At 37.2% G+C, this 15660-nt stretch overlaps 1 protein-coding gene across 8 annotated transcripts in view; it reads left to right on the top strand.

Moving 5' to 3' along the window:
• The window catches only part of shep (alan shepard), a 46322-nt gene extending 30978 nt beyond the window's left edge, over positions 1–15344 (top strand). For 3 of the 8 annotated variants that reach the window (XM_066396805.1, XM_066396752.1, XM_066396813.1), the window contains exons 3-12: positions 1196–1422; positions 4307–4575; positions 5122–5180; positions 5239–5366; positions 6624–6753; positions 6810–6967; positions 7392–7538; positions 7891–8148; positions 8359–8527; positions 8749–15344. In XM_066396805.1, coding sequence (XP_066252902.1) covers positions 1204–1422; positions 4307–4575; positions 5122–5180; positions 5239–5366; positions 6624–6753; positions 6810–6967; positions 7392–7538; positions 7891–8148; positions 8359–8517 — 1527 coding nt within the window. In that variant the 5' untranslated portion in view covers positions 1196–1203 and the 3' untranslated portion in view covers positions 8518–8527; positions 8749–15344. Of the gene's footprint in view, positions 1–1195; positions 1423–4306; positions 4576–5121; positions 5181–5238; positions 5367–6623; positions 6754–6809; positions 6968–7391; positions 7539–7890; positions 8149–8358; positions 8603–8748 lie in introns of all 8 variants that reach the window. The other 5 variants (XR_010752465.1, XM_066396776.1, XM_066396767.1 and 2 more) reach the window with 5 other exon arrangements.
• Positions 15345–15660: the final 316 nt, after the last annotated feature.

Raw genomic sequence — 15660 nt, 5'->3', positions numbered from 1 at the left:
GTACCCTTTTAATTTTTAAATAATGTAGGTGCAAATTTCTTGGAATTTACAAGATACTTGAATCTAATATTTCACACCATACGCAGTGAAGTAGCATATGTTGTTCTAGCTTAACAATTTCCTTAATACTACTAAAACCAAGGAGAAACTCAAATGATGACTACATGGAAAAACATGCCAATGAAAAAATTGCAGTTTTTAATTACAGAAGATGTAGTACTATGGCGTGGCCGGCAAGGCATCCAAGAACCCTTAAGACTTTTTTATTTGGGTAATATCAAGGACACAGCCTACTAAACTGAAGACAACGTTCAAAGTCGAGAACCCCTTGTTTTTAATGTTTTGAAATGAGGTTAATGGTTTTCGCTAATTATCTGCAAATATTCAATTATTTGGCATACAAAAAATATCATACATTCTGGACGATTATGGTGTTTGACGGTTTATTAGCGTTTTGAAATACCGTGGTGCGAAAATTTTGTATTCCGTGTCTGTGTTTAATAGAGAAAATTAGCACTCTTTTTAAGGGTGAATTATCTAATCCCATTTATTGATTAATTTGATTGGTGATGTGGAGAGACTGAAACAGTACAAAAAGTGCCTTATGGTATAATGAGATGTTAAAGAGGGCTGTTTATACCTCCGCAATTAACAGAAGACTTAATAGTGCAAGTTCAGCACTTCGCAGACTACCGCTGTGTGGCCATGACATAGTGTTATCTCATCGTAGGTGAGAAACCTTTTTCAGTTTCGTTCAAAACCTTTGACGTCCTGTGTAAATTCGTTTAGACCGATACTGACTGTAACATGCGGTATTGCTTAAAACAGCCACAATGTTTAGGTCGTCAGTGTCTTAAGTAATTGAAAAACTCCCGATGAGCTTAGTCAGTACTTTTGGCTGAATAGTTCTTATTGTTTATGTAGTTCATTTTCAAGAGCTTCGACAGAAACAGATTTATTTCGGTACACTATTTTCAATACAAACCCAAAGAAAAAATCTAAGAGGTTCAAGTCTGGCGATTTTGTCAACCACTATGGTACTGCGTCTAAAGTAATAAAAACTATAATATGTATTTACACTACGAGTAAACCTAACCATACAAAAAACGTCGAAGACTTTTGATATGTTCCATAATAAATTACTACCCCATATATCGTTTCTGCTTCGTTGGGTACAATAAGGATATTATTTTAGGTGCACCCATGGCCACCCAGCACCAGACGCCGGGCTATCGCGGCCAGTGGAGCACCGTGGGCGCGGGACATCAGCACCCAGCCGCTGTGGGCGGCGCGTACCAAGCTTACCAGAGGTACCCAGCTGCACAGGCCCAGCAACCACCCACCGCTGCTCAGCTACCACAACCCCAGCAGCAACATATTTCGTATAGTAGCGCCGCATCCAGCTACAATAACACGAATTCGGTTAGTACACCATGCACCTTAAAAATATGCACTCGTAACTATTATTCGTTCTTGAAGCAAAAATCGGATTGTTACTTTTATTTAATTTTGTTTTTTATAAAAAAAAAATAGTGCAAAAATAATGCTTTTTTTCTGTATCGGTTTAAATATTACTTGTTGCTTAAGGAATATTTCGAAAGACCTTTGATTTTCATATTAAAATTTTCATTTCCTAATTATTGCAACTAAAAAGCAAACAACCAAATAATTTTATTCCCTACGACATGATACCTGTGTTCATAGCAACAAGACAAAACGCCAACATCAACAGGCCCTTTTAGTAACCAAGAATTTCTTTCAATTTTCTTGTCCCTAAAAACTTTTTGTTGGCGAGTTTTTACTTCATTTTACAGGCGACAAAATTCTTGGCAGATCAAAAAGCCAAAAAAAATTACCATGTTATGTGTTTAATTTAACTATTAGGTTGTTCGGAAAGTAATTTCGTTTTTTCCCGACAGAGGATTTAATGGTATTTTTTTGCACTTAACCTCACACTTAAGCCATATAATTTTTATATGCTTTGAGAGCTCATATAACAAGGCTTGTGTGTGAAACATTTCAATTAATTCTACGCAGTAGTTTTTGGTTGGTGCCCTTTTAAATATGGAGAGCGATAAGCAGCATTTTCGACATATCCTACTGTTTTACTACAGAAAGGGTAAAAATGCTGTTCAAGCCAGAAAGAAATTGACCGATGTGTATGGAGAAGGTGTGTTGACAGTACGCCAGTGTCAGAACTGGTTCTCTAAATTTCGATCTGGCAATTTTGATGTCGAAGATGCACCACGTTCGGGAAGGCCGGTTGAAGCTGATAAAGACGCCATAAAGGCATTAGTTGATGCGAACCGTCGAATAACAACACGTGAGATCGGATTGAAGTTAAATTTATCGAATTCAACAGTTTATGACCACTTGAAAGGCCTGGGATTATCCTCGAAGCTCGATATATGGGTTCCCCATGTTCTCACAGAGAGAAATCTGTGTCGCCGCATTGACGTCTGCGATTCGCTTCTCAAACGTGACAAAAATGATCCGTTTTTGAAGCGCATCATTACTGGGGACGAAAAATGGGTTGTATACAACAACATCAAACGCAAGAGGTCATGGAGCAAAAAAGATGAATCGACTCAAACCATTTCCAAAGCCGATATTCACCAAAAAAAGGTGATGCTGTCTGTTTGGTGGGATTTTAAAGGAATCGTTTTTTTTGAGCTTTTACCGGATAACACAACGATTAATTCGGAAGTCTACTGCCAGCAGCTGGACAAACTGAAGGATGCACTTCAACAGAAAAGACCCGAACTAATCAACAGAAAAGGTGTAGTGTTTCACCAAGACAACGCGAGACCTCACACAAGTTTGGTCACTCGCCAAAAGCTTTTACAGCTTGAATGGGACACAATGCCACACCCACCATATTCTCCAGACCAGGCACCATCGGATTATTATTTGTTCCGGTCACTCCAAAATTTTTTAGACGGTAAAACTTTCATCTCAAATGATGAGGTCAAAAACCACCTCGATCAGTTTTTTGCCAGCAAAGACAAAAAATTTTATGAGCGTGGAATTATGCTACTACCAGAAAGATGGCAAAAGGTGTTGGACCAGAACGGCCAATATATAATTTAATAAAGCATTTGTTTATTATACGAAAACTGTCATTCATTTTCACATAAAAAAACGAAATTACTTTCCGAACAACCTGATAGAATCTGTTTAGCTAAGAAAACCATTAAAATTATATACTATGGAAACAAAATTTATAAATAAGTTGTGCTTTCTAATTAAATAAAACAAAATATCGGTATGGGATAATCTAGTAAATTTTAATCCTGAATTGGTGTGTTTAAAATACCCAAATAAATTGCTTAATTTGTCAGTAAGTCGGTGAATAATAAATATGTGTACACGAGGTTTGCACTAAGTGTGCCAATAGAATAAAGTGTTATAGAGAAGTACATGGTTAATAATTCCAGTGTTTTGATTTGTGGGCTTCTACTTTCGTAATTTTGTTTGTATCCGTATTACTTTCAAAAGTTAAATTTTAGGTAGGTGTCGGGCTATTTTCGCGTTTAAAACATTTAAATTTACGTTGCAAACACAAACTGAGCATAAGGAAGTGAAATTTTATGGGATTTATTTATTTTTTTTAAATTGAATTCTGAGAATTTACGCAATTATTAATTGTTTGATGATTTAGGCTAATTCCTTGAAACGTTTAATTCAAGTGCCTCTTATCGAAGATACTTTTTGTTTTTATCAAATTTTGGCCATTTATAATTACTTAAAATTTATTTGTTGGTGATTACCATTTTTGGTGGTTTTTACTTTATTAGTTTCTGCAAAAGTGCGATCTCATTATCGACGTCTTTTTCAGCTATGGATAGATGCAAATTTACAGCAATTCATTAGTAAAACGTATTTTTGTATATAATAACATGACAATGATCGAACTCGAGAACGATTTATGAAATATTAAATTAACATTAGTCATACACGGCCAGAAGTTTTCGAAAAGTTTCCTTTGATTATAGTCTTGTCTTTAAGTGATAATTGTCTTATCTTATCATATCTACTCATTTTAAACGCCATTCCTATTATTTATTTGGGTCTTTGATTGGGGCGTGTATCCATTCGTTCGTTACCCTTCTGTTTGTGTTATTACGTCAACATTATAGGTCTGTTAGTCGGTACGTTAACTATCGACCGCCCATTCTCTTAATTGTCAAAGTAGCACTATAACATAAACACAAAACTAAAATGCATAAGAAGTTCAAGGTATCATTTGATATCGAATTGGTCCTAATGTTATATAGTTCCCCTAACTTCCCTCCTCTTTTTGCAGTACGGCAACCAACGCGTTCCGACCGCCACTTCGCCGTCGAACGCCAGCAGTTCTAGTAGCCACACGGGCGGCAGCCAGTCGGGCGGAGGCGCACAGGCTCCGGCGGGCGGCATGCAACAGCAACAGGCGGCAAACGCGATCAACAACTCGGTGTCGTCTAATGGGTCGGCTCAGAGCCATGGATCGGAGCAGCTGAGCAAGACCAATTTGTACATCCGAGGATTGAATCCGAGTACCACTGACAAGGATTTGGTCAATATGTGCCAACAGTAAGTACTTATTGACCATTGTCACTTACATATTGACTATTGTCACATACATACTTACGGTTCTTATCTAAGTGCTTCACAAACTAACACGGTTCACGTGAATTCCCACCTAAACAATCAATAACACACTCTTTAGCACGAAATATAGTTAGGGACTTTAGAGATTAGTTTTGATCAGAAACTCCTCAAATAGGATAACACAAACGAATTGAGAAATATATCCAAAGAGACGAGATTTTCTCACAGTGATAAATGAGTTGAATTTTAACGTTTCAAATGAAACGAGTATTTTATATTAACTGGAAGGAATATAGGTCAGAAAAAGTTCAGGAAAACAAACAACATATGCAAGTTTCTGATTAGCTCTAATACACAACAGGTGTGATATTTTCATTTAAAACATTTTGGGGGTAGCCACCACCTGACAACCATAGGCATCAGGTTTATTGATTTTACACGCATTACAGTTCTCATAGATGTATTTTTCTTTCTTATCTCATAGGCCTGTTTCTAGTTCCAAAACTAAATTCATTTTTCTTTCTTTAGGTATGGTACAATTATATCTACCAAAGCTATTTTAGATAAGAATACTAACAAGTGTAAAGGTGAGTACATTTCGCCGTAGACGTTATCGGTTGTTCTACATGGGTTAGTCTGTTTCAGGTTACGGATTCGTAGATTTCGAAAGTCCAGTGGCCGCGGAAGGCGCCGTCAAAGCTCTGACCGCCCGCAACATCCAGGCTCAAATGGCGAAAGTGGGTATTTGGTATCATCCACGTAGACCTGCCACTGTACGTTTGCATGCAAGTAATACCTAGCTTTATCTCTGACTTTGACACAGTTCGCTCCGACTCCGCGCACCAAACGCTCATTCAGACCAAGGATCCAGCTGTGACAAAGTTCCAAAATAACATTTAAAAAGATCGATTCTAATGGAACGCGCCACTGTCCGCGGACACTAGAGTTGACCTTAGTTTTGTACATTGTGTTCTCGATACCGATTCGTAGTCTAGACTGTGATGTGCTATGGCATAGGTGCATGACGTTTTTATAGATGGTTCTTCCAAATTCTTCTTTTAAAAGTGAGGAAAATTGACCGTTTTTTTTTTTTGTATGGGGAACGTGAACTTAAAGGGCGCACCAAGAGAGGCGGGCTATAAAAACTCCTTTTTACTAAATTAGCTATGAAAGTGTTAGCAGATTAGTAAACATGATCAGGTAGAATTCTTTATTGTTATGTCCAGTCCACTGCTATTTAAGTTCTATCTCATTTTTTTACCTTATCCCGGAGACATGTTAAATTTCTGGTTACGTATACAAGTTTAAAAGTTTTTTTTTAACATAGTTTCACTTGTCAACAAGACCGTTTCTTTCAAAACGTCTAGTGTAAGTAAAATTATAATCACACCTCCTTATCTAGTGACAATTTTATGTTATTTTATGCATTCTGACACTATCTTTGCCTTCTAAATTGGTTCCAGCGCACAACACTTAAAGATTTCTAACTTGGAATGTGGCACGGCTTAAGTTTTTCCGGATTTCCCCTGTTATTTTTTCAAACGCGAACTGGGCATAATAATACTAGTGTATTAATGGCTGTACAGTAACCTCAAAGGCATTGCATGTTGTATAAATCTACAGTAAAATATCAGACTACAGTGGCAATTTACTATAATGCATTAATTTGTACAGACTTGATTGGATTGTGGCACTATCTGACTAACATGACGTATTTAATATTAATTTGTATTTAAACTCGTGTGGCAAATATTTTTCTTTGAATTTAGTTCTTAATACACGTAACGATAACGCGATTGGCGAGTGGAAAAAAAGGCATTTCTTGCAGCATTTTTTTTTTGCACCTAGCTGAGGTATTGCATCCAAGGAATGTCACTTTTACACTTGAAGCAAGTCCTCACACATGTTTATTAGAGTAATAAAATCATTCATGAAAACGATGTGTGACTACTTCGCTATTATCAATAGACAAATAGTACAGAATTCCTAAGGTGAATTGCATTCGATATTAATGGTTCCCACTCCCACAGCAACAAGAACAAGACCCGACCAACTTGTACATCGCAAATCTGCCGCCGAATTTCAAAGAGTCTGACCTGGATACGCTCCTGTCAAAATACGGACAAGTGATATCGACTAGAATTCTACGGGATTCACAAGGTGAACCCATTAACAGCCTGATGGAGAGACGCGATTTTTAAGTGATCGCTTTTCAGGCATATCGAAGGGGGTCGGGTTCGCTCGCATGGAGTCGAAGGAGAAGTGTGAGCACATCATTCAGATGTTCAACAACAAGTGTTTGTCGAATTGCAAGGAGCCATTGTTGGTCAAGTTTGCCGATGGCGGTAACAAAAAAAAGAATTTGTATAATAAGGTAAGTTTTGTGCAAGTAAAGGTGCAAATCTACCAGATGCATCAGCGTCAATCATTAGTAGATTGGAGTAGCTTTTTTAAATTCTACAGGTAAAAATACGTGATTTGGCAATTGTTAATTTTTTAAATAAATACGGGGGTGATGAAAGGGGTGTTGAGTCGTAATTGAGACCTGTCGGTGAAGTTTCGGGATTAGCCGGAAGAAGGAGAGAAGAAGATAGAAATTTATTGCCATACTAAAAAGATAGGTATGCTCCCCGAGCTAATCCCCAGAACAAAATTAGTGATGTAAAATTTCCGGAACACTATTTTTTGCAAATTTTTCAGGAAAATTTCCTGAATGAAAACATTGGAAATGAGCAACAGTTTAATTAAATTTTTATTTCTAAAGTCTTTCTTTTCATCAACTAAGTGTTTTTTTACAGAATAATGACAATTCAATGAAATGGCGTGATAACAACGAAGCGATGGGAGGAATGGCTTATCCAGCCGAGGCATTAGCAACTAATGGAGTTGCTGGTCAGCACATGATACCGGCTGCTTTTAACTATAGCAGGCATCCACTTAGTCAGGTAATTATATATGGCGAATTAATAGCTAAGAGTAATTGTTTAAAAAACTATTATTAATTGTTCATTAATATACATATTATTTACAACCTTTTTCCGTCGACTGCATCGCAAAAAAACGGAAAGTATAACATTTTTAAAATTAAAATTTTTGTGGAGTATATTTTGTATTTTTTTAAATATTTCTCATCGCCTATGAGCTTCGGTCCAAATGGGTCGATTCTGGTAATGGTTTGCATAACGTGATTGTCGGTTTTGCCGAGGAGGTTGGCGATGCTCAAGTCTAAACTAGAACCATGTTATCAAACTAATCAGAAGTTGGTGCATTTACTACAGCCCTTTTTCAATTTTTCAGTACACTAGCTACAGTCCACAATGGGTGCCTCAGTATGCCATGGTGCAAGCTGCGCCAATGCAACCAGTGGACGCTGACGCCTACGGACTCCAGGGCCACGTGCAGAGTCGGGACGGTCAAGCACGTGCCATTCCCGTGATGCTTCCGGGAGACACTTCGATGCCATACACCAGTGTCATTCCGCCGCAATTGACCGCCCAGATGGGAGCCTTACAGTTACAACCTTCTACGTCGTACATTTCGCCCCAGGTAACTCGCGTGAGTAATTAACATTATGTCGGTAAGGGGACTGTGTGAAAGGGACATATGATGGTGGATCCCCATGTGCGTAAGAGCGGCGTGGGCGTAAGGACGTAACAACGTAAATACGCGCTACTGAATGATTGTCCTAATAAGCATCGCGTATTGGCAAGCGCGCGTATTTCAAGAAATGTTCTATTTAGTGGTGATTATTTTGAATTTGAATAGGAGGAAATTGACGCTCGCCGGATTTATGCTACTCTTGCTCCGAAAAATTGGATGGAGACAACTTTCTGGTATCCATCCGGAACTTTGTCAGCAGAACGAACATGGCAACGCATATATCACGTGGATACTTCAATGAATCATTTGCCAGAACGCAGTTAGGATGGCATAGGTATTACTTCTAACTTTCCGGTGTATTCAACGCGTAACTTTGACATTACCAAGAACACGGCTATGTGAATATCACGTGGGTATTTCAGCCAATATCAGAACACCGTTACGATGGCGTACAGTTAGGCACATGCAGATCCACTATGAGGGCGTGTATTATGTCGTTATATTTCCCTAATTTTTGCCGCCATTGTCCTATCAATATTTTTAAATTATTTTCAGAACTATTACACCCATTATCCCATCCTGCACGCCGTACCGGTGGACTCGGAGCATACAAGTAACGCCGCTAGTCCAGAGGATCCGTACGGGGCATACCAGGCGTCGCAGAAATAGATTTAGGTGTCGCAACAAGATTACCTGTTTGTCTTTTTTTTGCAAGTCGTACTTGCAAACTAGTACTGTTTGTCTGGGCTACTCGGTCGCTTGAAGAATTCTCGTTTTCTAAGTATGGGATTGTTTCAAGTGCCATTCAGCGTCGTTCACCTTCGGGAATAATTGTTCCTTTTCACATTCACTTTGTCCTGTCTCTGACGAATCCTATACTTACCGCTCTTTAATTTATTCTGAATTTATCGTAATTTATGTCTTAACGTACTTCGAAGTAACACTGAGTAGCCATTAAAATAAGGTTGGTAGGATTGTTTAGTCGAAATTGGGTTTCACAAAGAAATCCATTCCAAGAGACTGTTTTAGTTAGAATGGTGGATACTAAATGTACCGTTTTAATGTGTACATACAGTTCGAGGTTTTTAGGACGTTGGTTTTGCTTAGGAAGAGTTCGTGTGCGCTAAGAAGGTTTTTTTTTTGGTTGATGCCCATGCGACTAGTAAACGCTCCCAGAATGTTTAGATTCGATAAGTGGTTTAAGTTTAAAAGCTGAGAGCGGTTTAGGCTTGTAAATATGTACTTTGTGGGGCTAGTTGTACATAATAATACTAATAATAATTTAGGGGGGGGGGTTCCTCAAGGGAAAAATAACAGAATTGGGTTATTGATGACGTATAGCACACCGTCAAATTTCCATGGTCACTGTTGCTGCATAGTTGTCGAAATGGAGGATATTATACGTATAACAATATTGATTTTTTGATGGGTTTTTAGAGAACAAATAGCTGACCGTCCTTCTGACGCCTGCGCCAGGACGGTACCTTTTGTTATTTAATTTTATAATATTGTTATTGCAAAAAAAAATGAAAAACGGACTGAAAATGTAAAGTAGATATTTTTGATACAGTATGTTCCTAGTTTCAAAAACATTGTATTAAAAATATGTCTTATTAAACTTAAAAATATCTGTGTGAGGCCTGCTCTCGCTTTTCGGCCCGCATCGCGGCCTGTACATAGAGTTTATTAATAACAATTTCTTACACAGGTACGCGTAAAATACTGACACAATTTAAGGAGAACATTATTAGAGATTTGTTTGAAACAGAACAAGAGAAACGAGGAACGCACTTAACTTCGCACCTAAATTATCAAATTTTTGGACCAGTACGTGAAAGGTAGGACCCTCCATTTGACTTGAAAAATCGGCAACCTAGTCAGAAGAAAAGATTTAAAGAATTATTTATTTTATCTACTAAGTACAGGGTGCCCCGGAAGATTTAGAAAAGAAGTATGTTCTCAGTGATTTTAGCATAAAATGAGCACTTGGTTGATGTATGCATGATTAAATCATACATAACCCGGTTATGAAAATATGTTTTGAACACATGATTTTTTTCTCAATTTTGTGCTAAATAGAGCTGCAGACATTCGACTAATCTTGAAACTATTTTCTGGGACTCCTTATATTTTCAAAAACCTCGTTATTACATGAACAAAAAATTGTAATATATTGGTGAGGTGAACACTTAGCCAATGTCATTAGTGTTTCAAACCTCCAAAGTATCACGGTTATTTTGTGTGATAATTCGAGATTTACGAGATGTAGGTGCGTTTGATAAATTACGTGCGTAGCGAATCTAGAAAGTACTGGGTTTTCAGACTGTGGAAACGAAAAAAGCGTTTTGATCTTCCCAAGCTGCATGAGTAGTGCGGCATAGGTTTAGGTAAATTTAGTATTTTATTTTTCGATGAAGATCTACATAGGTAGTTGTAAACACTTATACTGCAGAAACGCGCGAAACTGCTCACGATGTATTTGAATGAATCAAATAACGCATTCTTCCTAATATTTAACATCTCGTAAGAAAAATATTTAAACTTCCGAATATCGTCTTACTGATCAGTTAGTTGGTTGTAAAGTTGTTTATATCTCGCCGATCGATTTATATAATTTATTGTTCGCCTTATTTATTTTATTATTCTTTTTTTGTCGCTGTAAAATTTGTAGAATTATTTATTTTCCCCACCCTATAATTTCTCATCGTTGGTGGTCATATTTTGTGCCATTAGTGTAATTTACCAAACGAAACTCGTAGCGGTAGCACATTTTACGACCATCAAAAAAAGAAAAGATATATTTATACAGGATGACCATTTGAAAAGGAACTAGGCCTATGTTTGTTGATCCAAGAATATTTACAGGAAAATAATTACGCGAAAAATAAAAAAAACGGGGAAATTTACAACTTGTCTAAGAGAAGCTCCACGCAGAACTGTAAGATAAAAATTACTACAACGGTACAACGGTTAAAGTGATTGGCAGGGCGTTTAGTGGGGTTTAATTCTCAAAAAAATTAATTAGCAGTGATTAGATGCTTTATCACATTAATAAGATGTTTATTGGGGAGGAATTTTAATTCTATTTTGGACATGTAATGGAAGCGAAGTTCGGAGTACTGGATTTAGGCAAGAAATCCTGGAATTTTGCACAGAATTGAGAGTTAAAAGAATGAGAAATAAAAATTTAATTCGTGGAAGTGCTGACGAAGGTTTTTAGTTTTTCGCATGAAGTTCTAAATTTCCTGAAAAAATTATATGTCAACATCTCCGTAGTCAACGGAGACAATTTGAGTAATGGTTAATCTTCACAATAAGCTCACGAGCCGTTTAGCAGGGAATTGAAGAACCTGCACTTATGCCACCCTTGTTTTGTTCTTATAGAGCATTAGGTGAATACATATGAATATTCGATATTGACGTGTACCGAGTAAGAAAGACACTTCAACCGCCTCACCATATATTTATTATAGGCAAGACACTGGCCTAAACTTCCAAATATCTCCTTGATTACTCAAACTCATTGTCTCTACCTCTCACCTTGTGCATCCGCTGGAAGCAACAAAGTCACAACAATTTTATTTACTTTAGTCTGCTATTGGACGATAACAGTGGGCCAAAATAAGCGAAGGAATTTTGAATACACCTAGGTCCAGAATGTTGAATCTGAAAAGTAGAAGGTTCCCGGGGAGTTATGTAAAAGTGACATGTATTTGTCGACATTTTACATTGCTGCACAGTGATGATTGAACGTTTTTGACGTCATTCCCAGGGAACATTGCACTCCGCAGATTCAAGAATCTGACCCCTGGCTTTTTCGGATCCTATCAGCGTTGCTTTGATCTGACTAGGTCAAGATGCGGTGGCTGAGTGAACTTTCTATGATTACGCGTCACGGATCATGAGCTGAGAAATAATGCTCTCTCCAACCAAATATCAATGTATCCGCGCATTTACCTTGAGATTCCGTTAATACTCTGGGTGTTCAAAACTAGGCATGCTACGTTTTCGAATGGCTACCCTGCATTTTCGACATTCCAATGTCTTTTTATTTATTTCAATTTGCAATTTTTTCAATTTATATCTACGTTTTATTAGTGTAATTTTTCTTCATTATTACGAGTTTATTGTTTATCAAATTTCTACGATAACAGTGTTTTTTCGACGAAATGGACTGACAAAATAACTAATTATATTATTATAAAAACTAGCACCAGGGCCGCTCGTCGCCGATGAGCCGGTAACGTTGCAGCTGTGATTTTTTTTATATTTTTCAGTCATGTATAGATAATAGAGAGGCGTTTTAGAAAAGGTGTCGACTTATCGACCGCGAGCCGGTTGTTTTATTAATATACGATTAATTAGCCAATGATGATGTAGCTTTTGGCGGTTCCGCACACCTCGAGACTTTTACTTTCACTTTGTTGCCCTACAACTTGTTGACATAAAACACTTCATAATAGGAGAAAAATTCTACTTTGGTATTCATTTCCACGAATAAAATTAACATCCTTTACATTGTTTAGTACATTGTAGTAGTATTGTATAAAATAAAGTAAATAAATTTGAATAATTGCTTTAATGGTCAGCTTAACAGTATCGTGTACTCCAATATTTCTACACTTCATATCGAATCACAGGGCCACCAATCCAACTTTTTGAGATTCGGCAGCCTTTTTATTGCTTATTGTTTCCATAGAGGTTTCTCTATGCTGTCACATACATTATCCTCAAAGAACACAAAATCGCCAAAGCACAAGTCTCGCTCCAGTCGTTATCTTGTTATTGGTAATGTGGAGCACCTCCAATTTCTTTAGCATGAATTATGCGAAACTCATAGCTCCTCTAAAGTATCTGCAACCCCTTTAAGTCCAATGCAAGATCTTCCGATTTCTCAGTGCACTGACTCCAGCCATTTTTTCATTCATGCTAATAAAAAGGAATGAGATTTCTGCAATGCAAATAAAGTGTTCATTTTCTTAATCGAGAGCCATCAATGTCCAGGTCCCAGGGCTTAGGCTGTTCGGTCACCTACATGTGTGTATTCCTATCACTTGATCCTTAATGACTAGGTTGGGAGGAAAAAAACAATGGCCAAAGCCCAGAACCATAAAAGATGTTATTAAGATATGGGAAGAAAACCACTCAAGTGAATCGCGAGCCGAAGGCCTGGACATGGAATTTGATAAGGAATTACCACCGTTCAAGAAAAAGGGGAACTCCCTATCAGCATTGTAGAAATCTCAGTCATTTTTTTAACGTGATTAAAATAACAGATGGCATCAGTACATTAAACAACCAGATTATTTTTTATCACGAAACTGCATCTAAACCTTCTCTGGGCGTAAGGAGTTGCAGATACTTTAAAGGAGCAGCTGCGCATTTCATACATTTCTATAGAGAAATTTAATGCTATGCAAGTGCTAAAGGAACCGGAGACACTCCACGTTAGCAAGACATCTGTAACAACGTAAAGCACTGGAGCAAGTTTCCAGACTTGCCGTGTTTAGAGAATTTATTGTTCTTTGGGAATTCCTTAAGTATCGGCATGGACGAGTAGCGCTGGAAACACGGAGCCTTAAAACGAGTAGTGATTTTAAAGTGAAAGTGAAACTTTTGAGGCACTTAGCTAAAATCGACAATGAGGCAAACCAAGAAACTGAAAGAAAAATGCTTCAAGATTACTTTTTAAAATCGTGCCTTTCAGAGAGTCCATTGACAGGGATAAACTGAAAAATTGAAAATATTTCAATATATTTTTTTAAACTCGGTGTTTTTCCACTGAATCCAATTACAGAATTTTTAAATTTATAGCTCTGTGTGATAGAAATTCGTATGTTTTTCTTTTATTTCGATAATTATTTGTTTCGTCGTTAGTTGTTCGGCTGGAAATGCGTCAAATTTATCGCTTGGTATCATCGTTCCGCTTAGTATCGGTTGGTAGGTACCACCGGATCTAAGGGGATCTGCAAAGCGCTACATTCGCCAGATTTCACGCGTTAGAAACGGAGGCCCAGGGTCATCGTGGCACAATATTTAACCATCTGCGCTATTGCAGAACAGTGTCTTAAACGTGTACACCCCTCTTTGAGTAAACATTCATTAGCGGAACACACACACATTCGGACACATTTTCGTAGATTATACCAGCAGTTTGGGATTTTAATGCCAACCCTGAACAAGTTTGCTTCTTGTGTTGATTCAGTTGTCAAACTGTATAGAATTCGGGCTGTTGTTCTGCGCCCTAAATCGATTAGCTCTCTCAAATGAGATTGAAGGCTCAATTAATGCGATTTCGTCCCTCTAACGGAAAACACAAAACTTATATGTTGTTTTTTTTGTTGAAAGATATTTATTTAGTGTAACTTATGCATGAGGACACACTTTGGGTGTTGATAATTTTATTTCGAGGCGACACGTCGCTTTATTACCGGCTTGTTCGATCATGTTCTGCTTTTTTTTTAAGCAGCGAATCGCGCCGTTATTTGTAAAATAAAATTTAGAAAATACAATTTTGGACAAATACTGTAGTTTTTAGGAAGTACGAACTGCATTAATTGAGCGGAATAGCTGAGACACAGAGTATTGACATTACTTTTACAACAAAATAAATACTATTTACGGTAAGTAATCAGAGTTATTTTTATATGCCTCAGTATTGACGGTATATAAATAATTTTAGAACATCTAAACGGCTACCTATTAAGCGAATGATCATCTTTGTAAAACTTATGCGTTAAGCATTTGTAGGGTTAGGAATAGCTTTTAGGATCTAGTTTATAGTACTTAGAAGTAAAAACTAGTTTTTCTTTAGGCTAAGATGGAACTTCTAGCGTTAGGCTTAAGCTTAAGAATAAAAAAATACCGGCTAAAGTATGGGACAATTAAGTTACTGTTTATATAGATATATTTAATTGACTGGATATAGTCGTACCGTTGTGATAAAATCCGTATTGATTTATTGCATAGTATGACTAACTCCTGGCAGTGTGGTGCGACCTCATATTTTGGCCAAATCTTAGGCTATAGTTGAAGAAAATTAGCGTTAAGGCTAAAAGTAAGTGTTTTTTGTTATAAGTTTTAAGTATGTTTTGTTTTTATTTTATAAGTTTTGTGTTGGTGAAATAAAAACTGTATTTGTCCAAAATACACGTCAAGTGTTTGTTTTCAGCATAACAATACTCCCAATTATACCTCAAATAGTTATTTGCTTAACAAGCGCGAAAAATCTAAAAGATTTACAGCTGACTGAACGACGGCCATCAAAGTTTTCAATCGCTAGTAGGGGACTTGGGGAGGTTTGGGTTTTACGGTCATGGGGAGAAGTGTAAGAATCTCATATTTGAAGCGTCATTATTACGAAAACAATTCAGAAATAGAATAGGATATGTTATATGAAATATTCCTAGAATTTGAGGGCGAATCCAAAAATACCTGCCAAATTGAAAATATTTTAGAATTGATCGA

The sequence above is a fragment of the Euwallacea similis genome, chromosome 1 (assembly GCF_039881205.1).
Source record: "Euwallacea similis isolate ESF13 chromosome 1, ESF131.1, whole genome shotgun sequence".
NCBI classification, from domain to species: domain Eukaryota; kingdom Metazoa; phylum Arthropoda; class Insecta; order Coleoptera; family Curculionidae; genus Euwallacea; species Euwallacea similis.
The sequence above is the reverse complement of the archived record's forward strand: the minus strand, read 5'-3'. Positions and strand labels throughout refer to the sequence as shown.